Source organism: Gouania willdenowi, chromosome 3 (genome assembly GCF_900634775.1).
Source record: "Gouania willdenowi chromosome 3, fGouWil2.1, whole genome shotgun sequence".
Lineage (NCBI taxonomy): Eukaryota > Metazoa > Chordata > Actinopteri > Blenniiformes > Gobiesocidae > Gouania > Gouania willdenowi.
In genome coordinates, this window is record NC_041046.1 from 14149609 (window position 1) to 14170196 (window position 20588).

General features: G+C 36.9%; 1 protein-coding gene across 3 annotated transcripts in view; it reads left to right on the top strand.

Annotated features, from left to right (window-relative positions):
- Nucleotides 1-20588, top strand: part of cyld (cylindromatosis (turban tumor syndrome)) — a 41550-nt gene that overhangs the window by 15243 nt on the left and 5719 nt on the right. The window contains exons 5-14 of one of the 3 annotated variants that reach the window (XM_028438205.1): nt 525-635; nt 1095-1211; nt 3449-3834; nt 6143-6308; nt 7060-7201; nt 8640-8762; nt 13626-13717; nt 13940-14006; nt 15740-15872; nt 19286-19394. In XM_028438205.1, the coding sequence (XP_028294006.1) occupies nt 525-635; nt 1095-1211; nt 3449-3834; nt 6143-6308; nt 7060-7201; nt 8640-8762; nt 13626-13717; nt 13940-14006; nt 15740-15872; nt 19286-19394 (1446 nt within the window). The remainder of the gene's footprint in view (nt 1-524; nt 636-1094; nt 1212-3448; nt 3835-6142; nt 6309-7059; nt 7202-8639; nt 8763-13625; nt 13718-13939; nt 14007-15739; nt 15873-19285; nt 19395-20588) is intronic. The other 2 variants (XM_028438215.1, XM_028438226.1) reach the window with 2 other exon arrangements.

Below are 20588 nucleotides of genomic sequence, written 5' to 3' on the forward strand. Positions count from 1 at the left end.
GAACTTTACTCTCGAAAGAGCCATTTTGCCTAATCTCGCCTGGATTAAAGTCCTCCTGGAGCCAAAAAAAAAAAAAAAAAAACATTCTCAATAAAGACAATACAGTGTTATTATTCTATACAGTTAAAATAATATCCAATACTTGTGAGTTAATGGATTTAAAACTTAAGGTTAGCCACAGGTGCAGGAAAGTTGATGATCTGTAGATGTTGCAGGAGGTGAAGTAGGATGGTGGCAAAGTTATTGCACAATGTGATTCATTTTTAGAGTAACCAATTCTTCTATCATAATTTTATTTTAAGTTATTGTCATTAATCATCAATACCATATTTTTTTAAACGCTACAAGGAGCCATTGCAAAAGAGTCAAAGAGCCACATGTGGCTCCAGAGTCGCAGGTTTCAGACCCCTGGCCTAACCCTTGCGAAGGTATATTAATCCTAAAACAGGTAGAAGTAGATTGTCACAGCTTCACTTTATGTTGGCTGATAACACGTTGCTAGACTAATTCTGATGTATTTCCAGTCTCTACAGAATATTCCATGCAGGACCAACGGCTGCAAAAGCACAGTTTTGCCTCCAGAAGCACCAACAGTGACAAGTCATCCACTGGACAAAGCAAACCAAAGAGCAAAGGTACCCTGCTGTCATATCAATACAATGCTGATCCATGCATATTCAGTGTATTTATTTGACATAGACAGAAGATTTACATTCAGCCTTTTGAAAATAGATAAGTGTCACTTTTTTAATCTAGAAATGTAAGTTTTATTTCTTTTTTTTACAATTTCTCAAACTCGATGCTTTATTTTGAAAAGCGGTGTTGGTAAACGTGGTAAAACTTTAGATCCTGAAACCTTTTACCAAAGCTTTACTGAATACAGATACTCTCTCTCATTAATGAGTACTCATTGCGCACTGTTAATAAATATACTCTATAATACTACCTTTATTTTTGTAGCACTTTTAATAACAATATAATTTATCAATCAGACCATTTTTACAAAACAAACTTACTTGTACAACTCCCACATGCACATAATGTTCCTGTCTTATTATTATTTTCTGCTCCCGTGTTACTTTTGTTATTTACAGGTTTAGGTCACCAGTGTGGCAGTAGAAGCAAGTCTGACTTTTACTATACTTTAAATGGCAGCTCTCTTGAACCCCCACCTCAGCCAAAATCCAAAAGCACATGGTACATTGATGAAGGTAAAAAAGATTTAAAAAACAAACCAAAAAAAAAAGGTGCTCATGCTTCATCACCACCAGCCTTCTTAACAGCAAGCTCCTGCTCCCAACAAGCTGCGTTGTTTCAGTCACTCACATTGTTTCCTATGTGTTTTAAAAAGGTCTGTGCCCACCAGCCTACAATTATATTCACTTTACTGGTGTTTTTGAGGGTTGTTTTACATGTGTTGAAATGATTCTCCAAAGCATACATCTGAAGTGTTTTTCTAAATAAAAACCAGAACTTGGACAGTCTTTTATTAGGGAGGATGTACTGTATAGTATCTTCACTATTGCCTTATGTGTACTTCATAATTATCATAGGATAGATTTTGGTTCTTTAATTCAGACCAATAAGTCCAGTATTACTGATCAGTGTACCCCAGTGTACAGAATACTAAGGGCACTCTTGCTATTTTTCTGGCATTTCTGTGAGGTTACCACTTATTCATTCATTGGGAAATAGAAATATTCCTACAGTGACTTACAGCGCCCTCTGCTGTTAGTCATTATTTATACAGTTTACTGTATTGACAATATTAACTCAAAGAGGTTATACTGACTCCGAGGGGTCATCTTCACTTGCATTTTCTTTGGGAAATGCAGTTTGTCAAGTTAATAATTTTCATTCCTTTGTTTAGAAGTGAGCTAATCATATTCCAAATCCATGTTAAGCTCGTCACGTCATGCACGTGTGCAATCACTAGCAGTTAATCCCCAAAATACAATTCTTTTAATAGATGACAGGTATTTTCTTTGTTGAGCCTTAAAACTAAAGCTTTGTTCTACAGATGGCTTGTGAAGCATCAAGAGGATTTTTTAAAACCTATTGTTAATGAAAGCAAACCAAACATTATCCATGACAATTAAGCTTAGCATTGAGCACTGCAGCTCAAATGTATTCAAAAGTAGTGCAAATATAGACAATAGTGACGTTCCTCTGAAAAAGATGAATGTTCAAGAAGAAAACAGGCCGAGGAAGCTCCTAAGAGGTGCTTTAGAAAGGAAAGCTTGTTAGGGTCGGACAAAACCAAGGTTGGACTGTAGTTGTTGCTCCAAAACATTTGCATCAACACTGTACTTTAAGAACAGACATAAGGAGGACTACAAAGCTCAAGTCGAATAGTGATTTTATTGTTCCCAATGACATCGACTCAATCCCCTAAATCTATTCTGGAACAAAAGAGAGGAGACACTACAGGAGTTTGTTACAGTAGCTTGCTGTTAAGACCTCACCAAAAGTCTCATCCTTCATCACCATAAATGTATGTGCATGGGGTAAGTGGTGTGGGAAAACGGCTTAGCATCAATGCTCAAGGCTGCACAAACATCCTCATTGGTTGTCCTCGGTCTTATTTAGGTTGACTAAATATTTGTAACTGCTGGTATTTTAGGTAAATGACTCCAATATTGGTGTGATGTTGGCAGACGAGAGCATTGGTGAAGGCCTTGTGATGTTTTTTAATTTATTTTTTGGTTTTACTGTTTTAGTTGACACAGATGTAGCTTTTGTTCATGTTCGTGTTGGTGCTGGGACACACGGTGAATATTTGTGGTGATTTTCATTAAAAGTGTTTGTCATCTGTGATGCTCTTATTATTTCATAATGGGTTCTTTGGAGGAAGATGTGAGGTCCTGATGGAAGCAAATCCCTGGACAAACAATGATGATGTCAATTTATCTTATTCTGTATACATTTTTTTTTTTTTAACACATTTGCTGAAAGGACAAGGTTGTACAAATGTTTTTTTCTTTTAGTTTCAATGCTTTAGTTTTTGCTTTAGGTCAGCAGAAATTCCACAAATGTCCTGTTTGAGTTGAGTTTACATATTGGTTCCTCATAAACTGACATCATGCCATTTAGATCAATGTTGTTTGGGTGTATTTCAGTTAATTATTACATTTTTTAAAGTTTTAGATTTCTTTACAAGCTATGGTGTATCTACATGATGTCACCTCAGATTAATTCTGGTATTTATGAAAACAATGTTTGATGCTGCACATGATCTAAATGTAGTATTTAAGTGTGCCAGCTCATTTGAAAGAACATTTGGGACACCAAACTCCAGTTGAAGGCAGTTCTACAGCCTCACATGCACGCACGACGTAAAGTTGAGGTTGTTTAGATACATTTTTGCTACATTTGCTAATAGTCAGAGAGAAACTAACAGCAGTCAACATTCATCCTGTAATATATTTCAATCACTGTTTTCCCACAGTTGGGGAGGACCCAGCCAAGTCGCTTACAGACACCCCCCCGGACTTCAATCAGCCGTCCCCTCCCAGAGCCCCTCCCCCTGCCTCGCTGTCCAGCGACAACAAATTTCACTCGTTGCCCTTCAGCCTGAACCGCAAACCAGGGCCTATTGACAGCATAAGCCATGGGCCCCTTTCCCTCTCCGTCCAGTCAGTGATGGGCGAGCAGCCCGATCCCCCGTCACCCGCTGCCCCTTCCTCACCGCGCCCTCCCACGCCTCCTCATGGGCAGCCTGGTTTGGAGGTTGGCTCTTTGGTGGAGGTCAAAGAGAACCCACCTTTGTGTGGCGTCATCCGTTGGGTGGGCGTGCCGCCTGGTCTGCTGGAGCCTTTGGCTGGTCTGGAACTGGTGAGTGAACAAAGTAGAGTATAATAATAGTTAGAGGAGGATGTTTTACAGAAACGTCCCCAGTTTGGATTAGAGTTTTTCTGTATTTTTCAACTGAGGGACACTGGGTTATTTAAACTCTTGAAGTTTTATACATAAGGCTGACATTACAATTATGGCCAAAATGATAATCACGATTATTTTGATCAATATTGTAATCACAATTATAAATCATATTTGGTAAAAAAATTAAAAACAAAGTTTTTATGTTTACCCTTTTTTAAATTGTTTTTGTTTTTTGTTTGTTTGTTTTTATTTTGTTATACTTGTAAGTTGTTTGTTTTATAAATTGCAAATAAAAACAGAGTAAAAAAATAAAAAAAATTATTACACTACTTTTAAACAAATAATGTGTACACTTCACGTTCCAAAATTAAGCTCTAAATAAGAATTATAATAAAAAAATAACTTGCAAAAATCAACCCATTAATTTAAAATGTACCAAAGGCTAACTGAATGAATACACTACTACAGAGTGCAGAGCCGGTATTATAAATGTATATATTGCTGACGATCAGGTTTATTTAATCATGGCAACCAAAATTGTGATCACGATTGAAATTTGATTAATAGTGCAGCCCTACATGACACGTGTTATTAGCGTGAATAAGGTGTCATGAAGGCTGTCATTAAGTGTTGTTCTTTACCCTTACCCTTCATTACCCTAGCCTTCATGACACCTTATTTATGCTAATGACAGTGTAATCTCAGCTTTATGTATAAAACATATTTCTTTCTTTCTTGGTTATTTGCGTGTTGCAACCAACTTAAATAGCTGCATATCGCCTCCTACTGAACTGGAGTGTGAGTATAAAACTTCAAGTAAAGTTTTTCCATTTAAACTAACCAGCCTTGTTTTCAAAATTTGAATCAGATTCACTTTAATAGGGAAATGATGCTAATGTCACAGTGGCTCCAAGTAAAACATATTAACAAAGGTAAAAAGAAACACTACCAAAGGGTACAAACATGATTAAGCATAGAGACCAAGACTATGATTATATCAGCACAATATTAAGAATAATGATTGAATACTAATAATCAGAATTCACTACATGTGCAAATAAGCATGAAATAATAATGCAAATTTACAAGAATATACAAACATAATTAGCGTCTATAAACTACACTGTACAATCCAAGAAAGCTGTTAGGATTGGTGTATTAACCAACAAAACATTCACCCATCTTTTCAGTACTGACTTTTTGGAGTTTTAATGCTGTTTACCTTCTTTTTTTATTTAACTTTTTTAGATAAATAATAAAATGACCTTTATGACACTTTAGGGCTGGGAAAACAAATCGATTTATTGAATTTGTAGATAAAAAACCATTTTTATTTTACAAATTTGAGTTTAAAAAAAAAAAAAAAAATCTATTTATTTATTTTTTTCCCCACCACAGTTTTTTGGAGTTTTTCACGTTCCGTTGTTGTGGGTTACCGTAGCGCGATGTGAGCCAGCTCCCTCTTTGTTTACATGTGTTTACCCTTTGAGTAGGCTATATGTGTGCCACAGGATGTTTAATGTTTTATTCACACTATGCTGAGACGCGAAGGGAAGAGTTTATTATTTTTTAAATTGTAATTTCATATGTTATAAAATATGTAGTTATCTGATTTTTTAATCAGAAAATTTAAGCTACTGCAAAGTTGCTGTTGCACTTTTGCTTAAACCTGGGTTAAAGCTTGAAATAGTTGAATGACAGAGTTTCATTTAATCTGATGTCTGCAGTCATTTTTAAGTGCATTGAAAAAAAAAAAAAAATAGAAAATTGAATCAAAACTCAAATTTTTCTTTAAAAAATCTGAGATTTTTTTTAGGCAAAATCGCCCAGCCCTACGACACGTATTTCTTTTAGGGCTAGGTCTTGACAAATGCCAATATGTGTGTCTCTACGACATTATTTTCAAACACAAATTTCACTATTTATTTATTTTTTAAAGTTGACATATTGGTTTTAAGGGAAACTTTTGTTGTCTGAGGGTTTGTTTGATGAACCCAGTGACTTCTCAGACTCTCTGCTAGTTGCCTGGCAACATCATAAGCACTGCAACGTTTGAGGAAGATACTGGCATAAACAGAAAAATGAAGAAGCTTGTTTTTAAAAACAAATCTTTCATCTGATCACGGTGCTGTATTCCGAGGGTTTCCATTGATTTGTTGGATTGATGAGTCATCTTTCAATATCTTTTGTCATTTCATGCTATGAGATAAAAGCCACACAGTACCTAGCAGAGCCTGATAAAGTGATATGTCATGTTTCCCAGGAAGAAGAATGCCCCGGCTGCACTGATGGCACCTTTAAAGGCACGCGCTACTTTTCCTGCCCACCAAAAAAAGCTCTGTTTGTCAAACTCAAGTGTTGCCGGCCTGACTCCCGCTTCCCCTCCCTGCACCACTTCTCCAACCCAATAGAACGATGCAACTCCATTGGTAAGTCCGAAGGTCCAACATAACGGATAGAAATCCTTACAGCCACAATCTCTCCTGTCACTAGTGTGTTTACTCCAGGGTTGGGGTCATATATAATTGTAATTGCATAATTGATAATTAATCACAATTATGGCATAATTATAATTGTAATTAAATTGTAATTGAGTTTAGATAATTGACTTTGTAATCGTATTTGCCATGAAAATTCTATAAAAAATGTTACAATTCTATGTACAGTTTCACACATACGTAATTAATGATTATTAAAACATTTTTCATTCAAGTTTTCCCATATTTTACCATTTAAAAAAATAAATAAAATTGATATACTGTATACTGACACAAAAAAGGCACACCAAAAAATATGAAAACCTATATATTAAGTGATTAGGAAGCGCAACAAGGTAACCAATAGATAGAAAAGAAATTAGACGATAGATCTGTTTTCAGTTTATTTTACAGCTGATTTAGGACCCATTATCATAAGACATGTTAACAGAAAGCTAACACAGGAGGAAGGTTAACTTTGATTAGGTTATTTATTTCAAGCTCAGTAGTTGTGATTAATTGTAATTGTGAACTTAATAGTAAATACTTTCTGAGGATAAAACATAATTATAATTTAATTGTAATTGGAGAAAAAATCTGGTAACTGTAATCATTATTGAATTGTAATTGAAAATTTTATTGTAACTGAAAAATGTAATTTTGGTTAACCTGGTTTACACCCCTACCGTATCTGTGTCCGCAGCGTTTGGTGGCTACCTGAGTGAGGTAGTGAATGAGAACACACCACCGCGCACAGAGAATGATGGTCTGGATGTCATGGTTGGAAAAAAGAAAGGCATTCAGGGTCATTACAACTCCTGCTACTTGGATTCAACCTTATTCTGGTTAGTGCTAACATACTACGCTGTGTGTGTGCCATATTCTAGTAATGTGTGCAGAATTCAGTCCTAATGATGCCTCAGCAGCCATCAGTGCTGAGTTGGCCCTGGAGCAGACACTCATTAGTAAGCTATTTTCACTTTGACTATTGGCTCTAATGGGAGGATGCTTTTTATGGGAGGATGCTTTTTTCTTTTTTTTTTTTTTTTGAGCCGGTAACCAGTACACCTGTTGGAATGTCACCAAGCGTAAATAGATTTGAACTGTTAGCATTTTATCAAAACATCAAATCAGCTGTTTCAACAGCAGTAATTGTATTTCTGTAATAGTAGCTATGTAAGGCAGTGACTTCTACAGGGTTCTCACCAGTAAGTTTTCACAGCACAGGGGGATCGCATTGGCGCGCGAGGGAGGGCTACCGGTGTGGAAAATTTAGAAATTTATTGAAGTAAAGCTAAAGTTGGGTTTTTTTGTTGTTGTTTTTTTTTTTTTAATCTTTGTTCCAGCCTTACTTTAAAGCTAAAAGTTATTTGTTGAATTAGTGAAGGGTCATGATGAATGTAGTTAGAGTTTTATTTTATCTATTTGATTAAGTCGTGCTTGGTATAGGTCTTCTACTAATAAATACTCACAGACACTGTAGAGACAAGAAATTACATTTTATTCAAAAGACTGATTCCAAGACGCACTTTTCAAATTTAAATAAGGTATTATGTGGGACCTGCAGTAATATTGGAACACACACACATACACATGCGGAGGGTGTGCGCACACACACGTACGTGATGGACACAGACACTCGCGTGGAGGACACACACAGTGCCTTAATCAGGCTGAAAAAAGAAGACCTGACCCAAGAGAACATGGCCCAAACCTGTCCGACCAGAATGAAGCCGATTTCTCTTGAAGCCTGAACATATTTCAACTCAACAGTGTTCACATTCGTGCACGCACATGTAGAATTATCTGTTGTGAGTTATAAAGATGATGAGCAGCTTCATGTGACGCTACACGCTACGTCTGGTTGAAGCTACACTGTTTATATTGGACAGTAATTACACGTAGGGTGTACACTGGCAGCATCACGGGCAGCTAAAGGGCTGCAGGGGTCCTCGGGTAAAGACAGGGGCATCCGAGCAGATTACCTGTATTGAATAGATGGTGCAGCTGATGTATGTGTTTCCCCTGCACACCTGGAAGTCCCTTTTGTGTCTAAGTGTGCAACAGTTATTACGACCGTACCGATTAAAAAGGGAAAAAAACAACAGAAAATTGGGCGTTAGCGCTCCGTAGGGGAGCAAAATTACAACATCAGGCGCTCAACAGCTCTGGCAAGAACCCTGGATTCTATTATTTATCAAAGTTAAGATTAAACTAATGATTCAGGTATTCCACTATTGATTAAGGAAATAAATTAATGAACATTTTGTCTATTTGTTCCAGTCTTTTCTCCTTCAGTTCAGTGCTGGACACGGTTCTGCTCAGGCCACGATGTAAGACCGATGTGGAGTATTACAGAGAAACTCAAGACTTGTTGCGCACCGAGATCGTCAATCCTCTGAGAATGTAAGTGTTACCTCTGTGCTTCATGCTTTAGGTCACTGGGTGCTTCTATCATCGTTTTTCGCACCAGAGGAAACGTAGATAGTGTTGATCCCTTTCATCGACGTAAAACTAATGAACATCTTTTCTACGTCACACATTAAAGCAAAAGGATGCTGCCTGATGGGAAACTCACAGCGGGGGCCACAAAAATGTGATTGTATCTGATCCAAGGGCCACATTATCAACATTTATGTCAGTGTTTAGAATAATGATTGATCTGAGCATTAATGTTGTTTGTGGTTTTGTTGTTTTTGTGCAAACGCTATTAAGGAGTGCAAAGCCCAGGGAATCAGGATTGCGCCGCCGCTGCTTGCCAATGCCCCCTCAATCCATTTAGCGCGTTTCCCCCAATGAATATGCAAAAATATGGGAGGAGGAAATGCAAATAAATTAATGCAGGGGAAGCAATGCGATTCATAAAATCTGGAACTGTTTGCGGTGATTGTTTTAGTACCAGAAAATAGTACGACTGATAAGCAGGTGCAAACTCACACGCAGAGATCATCGCTGCAGTAAATGTGGGTAGAAAACACAGCAGAGATGAAAACAGGCATGTGAGTGTAATAAGCTGGACATGCGTCACCTTCGCGGATCACTGTCTCACACGCCACTCATGCGATCAGCCATGCGCATGCACCTATCCGTCACCCACAGTCACACCCATGCACATTTTTCCACTGCGGAATGAATAAAGAATATCTATATATCTATCTGCTTTAATTCATCATTTTTTAATTTTTTTTCCTCTACTTACACCTCCAATTCTGCTGCTTCAAATTTTTATTTTTGCTTCTGTGCACTCATGTTCACCCTCCATGTTCAACATACCACGTACAAAATTCTCATTTAAATAACGGCGGTCTGCACCAGTTCTGCACGTGCACTAATCATTGCTGCAATCTTAGTGAATACTGCGCAGCAGGTGAGGAAACTGCGTCACTAAAGGATTTAGGAAGCAACTGAATTACCACCCTTTATTTCAGATCTTAGTGAACCCACCCCTTTGTTTGTTCTTGAATTTTTATTTCTTTATTTAAGGTGAAACAATACATATTAATGAACATTAAAAAAAAAAAATGTTAAAAAATGTAAATATGCCAGATGGTAGCCAACAGCTAATTTCCATCTGTTGTCCCTAGACAGGCTGATGTAATAAAATGTTACACTTAACAATAAGACATGGCGAGACACAAAATATATAAAAAGATTACATACAGGACAAAAAAACATAGGATCATAAAATACAGTAACATCTCAGATAAATGTAACACTGGGACCAGAACAACTACACTCAAGAGAAAAGACAGGATGATGTAGGGCCAAGAAATGTACAGGGGAAAGAAAAGCAGTTCACTTCCACATAGTCAAGGTTGGTCAATCACAGGAGTGCAACAATAAATTTACATTATCATAATAATGTATTTAAAGTGCCACTGTGCATTGCAAATAGCCCTGAATTGCTTTTTAATAATAATAAAAAAAAAAATAATAAAAATATATATATATTTAAAGTGTTGTAGTGCATTGCACATATCCCTAGTGTGCTTTGTCTCTAATTTTTTATTTATTTAAAGTGCTACAGTGCATTGCACACAGCCCTAAGGTGCTTGTTCTTGTAATTGTGTGTATTTTTCTGTAGTTTTCTGCATTTATGTTGTCGATTTATGCATTTTTGGGGTCACTTTCTGTGTTTTGGTTGTTGTTTTCTGTATTTTCCTGTCATTTTGTGTAATTTTGTTTGTGTGTCTTTGAAGCTATTCTGTAATGTGTGTGTTTTCATAGTCATTTAGTTTATTTAAGGGATATGTGTTTTTGTTGTCATTTTGTGTATTTTTTTTATTTTTTATTTTTGTGTGTGTTTTTGTGTAGGGGCTACTTTGTGCATTTTGCTTTTAATTTGTGTGTTTTAGGAGTTATTTTGTGAATTGTGTTAGGTTTTATATTCCTTCCAACTTCTTAAAATACAATTTTTGGGGGATTTGTTTTGGGGGCCACACAAAATTACAAGTTGCTTATGTCTGCTTTAAAGAAGACCAGTCAGAATATTTCTTATGTCCGGAACACAAATAACATATTTAAGTTATTGGTCTTTCATGCACTTTATGCATTTTAGGTTAAACATATATTTGACTATTTAATGAGAGGACATTGTTATTCTTATGTTCTTATTTTTTAGGGCTGATGATGATGATGTCAGTTCTGCTGCGAAACTTGAACTGTGTGCAGAAATAGTATTTTTTTTTTTATTTTTTTTTTTTTACTCCTGTGTTTGTGGGCACTTAACTCATTCAGTGCCAGCCATTACAGATTTTCTACCCCCCTCAGTGCCAGCCTTTTTTTTAGCATTTTGACTGATTTTAAAGACCCACAGAATATTTTCTACTATGACTGAAATCTGACACCAGATTCTGAAAGATTGAAGTCTCTACTTTCATTAAAAAACATTTGTTTCTGTTTGTTTTGTTCTTTTGTATTCAGCCATTGAAAAGAGCAAGTTTTACACAAATCTTCAGTTTCAGAGCAAAAAGCTGAGAAAACAGCCTTTTTCTAAAAAAAAACCCTGTCAGTGACTTTAAAGCTATTTTTTTGCTTTAGTGACAACTCTAACATCTGAACATTGTTTCCTTATATAAAACATGAAAAAAAAACACTGAGACCGGGCTTTTGATGGGAAAATTATTATTATTTATCTATCTGGGTCAGAGTTGAATTGATTTCTTACTGTATTTTGGCGTTCCTTCAACTTTCTCTCCCGTCAGGACTGCACACACATAACTTCCTCTTCCTCCCGGACGTGCAGAGTGTCACTGCATTCCCCGTTTTTTTTATTGTTTTATCTCACCATCACCACACTATCCATGAGTTCCACACATAGTCTGGTCGAGTATCCGCTGCTGTGCGCTGCTGGGAATGTCAGCTCTTTACATAGCGCCATTTTCTGTCTCATAAACGTTAGTTGATGGATTTATCTCACGATCACAACATTATCAATAATCCACTCAGGTCCACACATGTTCTGTGTTAGTATATGGAGCTGTGAGCTGCTGGATACTTCACAATATCATTCTGTAGTGCCATAATCTCCCTTTTTCCTGCTTCTTCCTGCTTTGCTGGCATCGGTGGCTAATCTCACATCTAAAGGTGTACTGCTGCCATCTTCAGGGCACAGTTGGTCACTACCACACCCCACAGTTTAGATATTGATGAGGGACCTCCGCTAGGGTGTTTTCTAGTAATCCCCATAAAAAAACCGCAAATGACGAGTTATCTCGTCAATGGCACTGAGCGTTTGGATTTGAAATGACAATGGCACTGAGCGAGTTAATAATCAATAATGTCCTTTATGTATTCACAAGCTCCATGTTTCTCCCCTGTTCATGAACACTCATAAGTGTAAGTATAAAGCAAAGTTTCATAAATAATCTATATTTGGATTGTTGTTTAAATCTTTAGGGAAAAAAAGGAAATTTTAGGTTGAAAAAAAACAAAAAACTTTGCATGTTATTTTTTTTAAATGTTAAGTAAGACAAAGCTACTTCCATTAACCGCCCCCGCCTCTCCGCCATCACAACTGCTAGCTAACGAGCTAAACATGAGCGAGTCCGACAGTGCGGACACTTTTGCTACAGAGAGGTCATTTGAGGTGGAGAACTTTTCGCCTCCAGAGTCTCCTCCCAACAGTCACAACCATGGTGGTCCGGAGCCATACAGGTGGAGCCTTTAGCACAGACAGGAGCTGGTGGTGAGGAGGATGAGAAGGTGGAGATGCAGGAGAGGATGGGTGACGTTTCCGAGTGGTAGATAATGGCTCCATCAGCACTATTTTATTGTTGTGGTTAATAAAATAACCCTGTTATGAGAGGCGGGGCCAACAGTTAGTGATGACGCAAGGGTTTCAAAAGCTTTCCGTTCAACCAATAGAAAAATTCAGTTGTAATAACTGGCGTTCAACCCTTAGTAGCCAGTATACCGGACATTTTACAGCTAAATACACAAAATAAAAATATTTTTACTAAAATGTGAAGAGTGGGACTAGGATCAATCAACAGCTCTACTTAATACCCAAATACACATATATTCAGCAGAAAAAAGTTGGTTTGGGGTTTACTTTCTCTTTAAACTACTATATAGTGGTCATAAAGACAATTTTGATATTAGTTTCAAATGAGTAAAAATAAATTTGTAGATCATCTTTAAAAATGACCAACTTTTGTAATGCTTTAATATGCTTTAAGGTAAAGTGTAAAATTTAACCTCGTACCTAAAATTATTGGGCAGTGTTTCCCAAACTTTATTGCCCCATGTTCCCCTTAGCTCATGTTATACATTATTTATTTGTGTCTGCAGGCTTGTCTAAACTCTTTCCTGTGTTTTGTCCAACATTAACCTTGAATTCAAGCCTTTTTATTCATTTATTTCTGACATTTTGCTCATTTTAGAAGTTGAATTCACCTTTTGGTGTATTTTAAAGAGTTGAGCCACAAATGATTGTTGATGGATGAAAAAAAAGTCTGTGTGCATGTAAAAAAAATCTATAATGTTAAAAAATAAACTGACAAATGTTAATGTGTACCTCCTGAGAGGTGTTCAAATACCCCTAGGGGTACATGCACCCCAGTTTGGGAGCCACTGTCATAGGGTATGAAGTTTAATTTAGTATTGAAGTGTTTTTGTAAAGCTAATCATTGGAATGAATATTGTATGGTGTCATTGATATCAAAACCTCACATTAGATCAGACCAAAGCAGAGCATTGTTGGTTGTTTAATACAGAGAACGCTGGAAGACTTAAAGCTAGATATTAATGTTTCATCTTGGCCTTCAGACACGGGTACGTTTGTGCTACTAAAGTGATGAAGTTAAGGAGGATCCTGGAGAAGGTAGAAGCTGCTTCTGGGTTCACCTCTGAAGAAAAAGGTAAGACAGCCGTCATCATCTGTCGTAGGAATGATCATTATTCTGAGTCGCTGCAGTATTAATGACAGGTTTCTCTGTTAGTGTTAGAGCCTTTTGTTTTTGCACAGACACAAGAATGTAAATTTCTTTTTCATTGTAAAGGTATGTTTAATGTATAGAGAACCTGGACTTTGTGCAGGAATATATCTTTAGGTAACCTGTTTTTTTTCATGTTTATCGTAGATCCTGAAGAATTCCTAAACATTCTGTTCCATCACATACTGAGAGTGGATCCACTGCTAAGGCTGAGGTGAGGGACACTTTGAAAAAAAGCTCCTGTAGGCATTGTAAACAATCATTATAGAGCTTTAACACAACATTTTGCCTCTTCAGCCCCAACGGACCCGCCCGCGGGGGCAGCTCCAGCTTCCGTGGCTCTCACGGGTTTAAATATGTAACGAATGAATTAAATCCCACATTCTCTTGCATAAAATGGCTGGTCCCTCCTTTACCCAGCCTCCGATTGGCCAGGGGTAAAGCCCACTCCCATAGTGTTTGATATCACAAATTTCAACAGGCTTTGATTTTTCCAATGATGTGTAAAGCATTCTGATTGGTCAAAGCAGTGCTGAATAACACCAATGCGTAACGGAATGAAAGAGTGGAACCAAAAATAGCATTACGCATGGCACAGCAGAGACCTGAATAAAAATAGATGTTTATTTCAAGCCAAATTGCTACATCTAGTGGTCAAACATAAGACTAACAATGATTGGAATCAATTTGACTGACATATTACATTTATACATTTTTTTCCAAACTTGTGGAAAACTTTGGCACAGTTGTTGCAAAGTAGGCTTTTCCATAAACTTTTTTGTTCTAAAACATGTGTCTTTGGTGTAATGTTTATTATCACCAAACATTCTGCAGTTGATGTCCATACATTAGTTCAATTATTTTTGCTTTTTGTAGCCTTCCCTACTGAGAATTGGCTTTATAATCGATGTAAATCTCTAGGTTTTTGGGCAGACTAAAGATTTATTTAAAACATGATTTATTGTCTTTCAGTATCATATTTTTCCAATATTTCACATCATCTGTAACCACTAAGGGTCATAATTCAAACAAAAAATAGCCATGTAGGTCATGTAGAAGCGTAGAAAAATGTTATTTGTTATGGGTATGAGATTTTTGGAGAAAAGTGGCTGGAGCTTAAGAGGTTAAAGCATTTACTCTCATTAGAACATCAATGGACAACATAGAGTTTAGATAATGGTTTTTATCAGACAAGTTGTTTATTGTCAGTGTATTTCTTAGGTCCAAAGTTGTATTTGGTAAAAGATTGGGATTGTGTTCTAATATCATCATTATAAAAACAAAACAAGTAAAAGTACAGTAAATGTTTTTAGAACTTATTTATTTAACTTATTGAAACTATAACAAACAACTTTAATAGGATGCCGTTCATCAAGATCTTAAAATTCAGTCAAATTAAAGAAGACTCTCAACTTCTATCACAGCAGAGGCCATAAAAATGTGATCATTATCAACATTCATGTCAGCATTTAAAATCATGACCAATCTGAGCATTAACACTGGAAAGAACAAAGGGTTTTGTCCTTGTTTGTTGTCTTTTTTTGTGTGTTCTTGTCATCTGTTGCAATTTTCTGCCATTTTGGAAATTTTTGCTGTAATTTTGTGTGTTTGGAGTCATTTTGGATTTGTTGTTTTGTATGTCTTTGTTGTCATTTTGTGTGTTTTTAGAATGTTTTGTGTGTTTTTTGTTGTTACTCTGTGTAGTTAAGTTGATATTTTCTGCATTTACAAATTGTATTGGACTTTTTAGAGGATTTGTTTTTGGGGGGGCCCACATTAATAGACCAAGGGCTGTATGTGGGCCCCCGGGCCATTTGTTTCCCATATGTGGTCCACATCTTAGTAAGAGTCACATAGCACTGATGTCCTTTTCGGTGTGCTGTTTAGCAGAGAGTGCAGGATGTAAAGTGGAGAAAGAAAAATTGATGGCTGCTTCATGTTTTGCAGGTCAGCAGGTCAGAAGGTCCAGGACTGTTATTTTTACCAAATCTTCATGGACAAGAAGGACAAAGTGGGGGTGCCCACCATCCAGCAGCTCCTCGAGTGGTCTTTCATCAACAGTGACCTCAAGTTTGCAGAGGTTTATTTTGTTCAATTATTCAATTATTTTAATAGATTTACAGGCCTCTTCAAATGTTAGTGAGCATGTTGATTTTATGTTCTTCTTCTACGCATTTTAGTCTTTCAGATTGATTAATTTATTCTGTAATTTAACATTATTAGTAAACTGTAAACCTTACACTTACTAAAGTTATGACACTGATCACTTCTAATGTATCACAAAGGTAAAATCTGACACTGGCCATGACATAAAAGACCACGCCACTCTCTCACAGAGACTTCTGGGAAAAATAAAAGGCAAATTAAAAAAACTTTTGGGAAAGAGTTTTAAAGGGATCCTCCTAACAGAACACATGACTTTGCACCATATTCGTTTTATTAACTTTTAAAACTGGGACTGCTTTACCCTGTGCACTGCTATGTTGAAATGACGTTGGTGACGTGATTAGCCCCTTTTAGTCCATTGAGTTCTATGGGAGGTGAAGCATTTAGGATCATTTAGCAGCTTATTCAGTTAAAATGACTATAACTTGTGCTACTTTGGATTGCTCTAAAAATCAGTAAAACTTAAAAAAAAAAAAAGTCGATGTAAACCTCTTTTGCCCCCTGTGGCCACAGATTTCTTTTGGTCACGGTTTTAATTTATCATTTCTCAGTAAATAAAAAAGGTTTACAAAGACTTTTTTTTTTTTACTGATTGTTAGAGCAACCCAAAGCAGCACATGTTGTCATTTTGACTGAATAAGCTGCTAAATGATCCTGAATGCTTCACCTCCCATAGAACTCAATGGACTAAAAGGGGCTAATCATGTCACCAACAACGTCATTTCAACATAGCAGTGCACAGGGTAAAGTAGTCCTAGTTTTAAAAGTTAATAAATCAAATATGGTGCAAAATAATGCATTTTGTTAGGCATAGATTCTAATAAGGACATTTTAAACGTTTTAGGCCACATTTGTAAAAACAGTAGAGGATCCCTTTAAAAACACTCAACATTGAATGAGGTTTTTCCCACAACGTTTTGTGCATTTTTGATTATTAACGAAAGTTACGTACGTAACTACGATTCTATGAATCCTGGATGACTGCCAGAGGCGGTGCTTTAGCACTGGATATCTACGCCTCACAAATGCACTGGTCGAGCACCTATGCAGTACCAACAGAGTCACCTGTGACCCCCGAGTGACGCCCCGGGGTTTATAAGTTCCGGTGTCACCGGTGGATTTTTTCCTCAGGAATCTTCTTGCAAAACCACAGTGATTCCGAGTGACTGAATCATCAGGGATTCATAGAACCGTAGTTACGGACGTAGCTTTTGTTCTATTTCATCCCTACTGACCGCTAGAGGCGGTGCTTTAGCACTGGATGAGCAATGGCAACAGTGACATGAGGAATCCAGACACCTACCTCACATAGTGGATGCTGAGGGATTGATGGCCAAGACCGCTCCCAAAGGAGGCGGCGTCTCCATGTTGACCCTGTAGAATCTGGTAAAGGTGCTGGGTAAGGTCCACGAGGCTGCAGCACAAACCGCTTCAGTGGGTACTCCCTTCAGGGAAGCCCATGAAGTAGATACACTCCTCGATGAGTGACATCTCAACCTAGATGGTGGAGGGAGAGCACTGGCCGTGTAGGCATGTGTAATGGTGTCCACCACCCAGTGGGATAGCCTCTGTTTTGACAAGGCCCTGCCCTGTCTAGGGCCGCCGTAGCAGACGAACAGCTGCTCGCATCGGCAAATGCTTGATGTAGCGTTAATGTAAATCTCCAGAGCCTGAACTGGACACAGCAGCTCTGACATCCCTTCTGACGCTGGTACCAAGCGTGCCAACCGGATTGGCTGATTAACATACAAGGGTGACAACACCTTCAGGAGAAAGGCCATGTTCTGCCACAATGTGACCCCACCCCCTTCAGGGTGCCACCTCAAACATGTGTCATCCACTGAAAGGGCATGTAGCTCCCCAACCCGCTTAGCCGAGACAATGGCGGTTGAAGCAGAGAAATGCGGTTTTCACCGACACCCACTTTAGCTCCACTTGTGCCAAGAGCTCGAAGGGATGTCGACCCAGCGCCTCACGTACCAAGGGCAGGTCCCATGCCGGGGCCCTCTGAATCTTTAGAGGCCGGAGCCTTAAGGCCCCTTTTAGGAAGCGGGCCACCAACCGGTGGGGGCCCACCGTGGCCGAGTCCACCAGGGAAGACCAGTGCATATGTGAAACGTAGATATCCAGTGCTAAAGCAGTAGGGATGAAATAAAAGTAATTTTATTGTTTAGTCACAGGTGGACAAAGTACTCACCTTCATTACTTGAGTGAAAGTACAAATACTTCTTGTCAAAAAATACTGTGAAAGTAAAAGTAGCTCAGTCAAAATATTAAGTGAACATCCTGAAGTTTTTGAAGAACAAATTACTTCAGTATTTATAGTAATTCAACATTTCAAACATAATTCTTATAAGTGCAATAATTATCTGAGGGCATCCATAGGAATGTAGTTGAGTAAAAAGTACAATATTTGTCTTTCAAATGTAGTGAAGTGAAAATAAAAAGTATTCCCCAAAGGCAATACATTTAATACTTACAGTAAGTAAATTTACTTTGGTACTGTCCACCAGGGTTGGGCTCAATTACATTTTTCAGTTACAATTACGTTTTCAATTACCCATGTTCAATTACAATTCAATTTTGATTACAGTGACCAGTATTTTTCCGACTTACAAATAAATTACAATTAGTTTTTTATCCTCAAAGTAAATTACAATTACATTTTCAATTACTAAAGTTTAATTACAATTAATCACAATTACTGAGCCTGAAATAAATAAGCTGATAAAAGTTAGCCTTCCTCGTGTTAGCTTTCTGTTAGCATCTCTTATGATAACAGGTCCTAAATCAGCTGTAAAATACACTAAAAACATTTATGTCATCTAATTTATTTTCTATCTATTGGAAATAGGCTTCCTAATCAATTAAAATGTAGGTTTTAATTTTGTTTAATGGTTAAATGTGGGAAAGCTTGATATGAAACATATTTTATTTTTATGTGTAGAACTGTAACACAGTTCCCCAGTTTGGCGTTAAATTGTAATTGACCATTTTTATTGAATTTACATGGCAATTTCAAAGTAAATTATCTGAACTCAATTATAATTGAATTACGATTATTACCGCAACAGATTTTTTAAATTACAATTCTAATTACGTGTAGTTAATTATCAATGACACGATTACATTTATTATTGAGCCCAACCTGCTGTCCACCACTGGTCACATCCCTCTGATGTGTTGAAGCTCTCTATTTTATTGCATGTCACTCATCTTTTAGCAGATGCTTAAATCAGTTTCTCTGAGTTCATGTGTTGTATACTCCTCCATCCCTGATTCGCTGCTGCTTTGTTGGTGACATCACTTCCTCTGCCCCGCCTCCAGGCACCCTCCTGCCTTATCATTCAAATGCCTCGTTTTGGCAAAGACTTCAAAATGTTCAACAAGATTTTCCCCTCCTTGGAGTTGGACATCACAGATCTTCTTGAAGACAGTGAGTGATTAGTTGTTCCCTCCATAGTCTGTGTTGATTCAGAGCAGCGTCCGTTTGGGCTACACAATTTATCATATTTTAATCGCGATTACGATTTTGGCCTTAATTATTAAATTTACCTGATCGTCCGCGATTTTTCCATTGCATATCAAACCAGGAACATTCAGTAGTCATCCAACCACCAGGGGCTTCGTTAAGCTACCTTAAAACAGGGTTCCTGCGGATCCTTAAAAAGTCTTAAAAGGCATTAAATTCACAAATCTAAAAACAAGGCCGTAATTGTCATTAAAATGTCTTATATCAATGTTTCAGAAGTCTTACATTTTAACACAAAAAGTATGATTTTATGGTTGTGATTAGTCTCACATTTCAAAATAAATGGTAATTTTCTTCTTTTTTTTAAAAAATGTATATACAACACGGGAACATGTAAATTTAATGAAAATTGCCTGTCCAACGTAGATTTTTCTCAATGGTTTTAATTCATGATATATATATATATATATATGTCAACATTTTTTTTTATAGTTTTCTGACTTTTTGTAGTCATCTTGTGTTTTTGGAGTGATTTTAATTCTTTCACTCTGTTTTTTTTTTTTTGTGTGTGTGTTTTACTTTTATTTTGTGTATTTTTGTGTGTTTACTTTGAGGGCCGCCAGTTGCACGTCTGCACTAGACACTAGTAAAAAAAAAAAAAGTACCCAAACTCTATTTATTGATGTGGCATTTTTTACCTCATGTTTACAGTGAAGTTGGTCTTTAATTTTATTTCAAATGGCAATAAAAAGTCTTAAATTTAATTTGACTAAAGCTGTAGAAACCCTGTAATAACAAGCAAGCAACACTTCACACCAACCTGCAGCCCTGCCTTTTTACTGGTTTTTATTAAGAAAAATGTATCTAATAGTAGTATTAATTACACTCAAATCAGTAAATATTGTTATTGCCCAAAACCTGTTGGTTTAAGCCTGATGTTCTTAATTTTTCTTTATACGCTGTAATTGTTTTCATAGAGTTCCACTATGAGTCTGTAACAGTGTATTTATATATTTAGACCATAGTCAATTTTTAATTATTGGATACATTTTAGTATTTATCATTAATCTTGTTTAAAGCTTTTGTTTTGCACTCTAAACTGTTCACATATTGTTTGTTAATAAGCAGTTAAAGAGAAATACACATTTTCCCGAACAA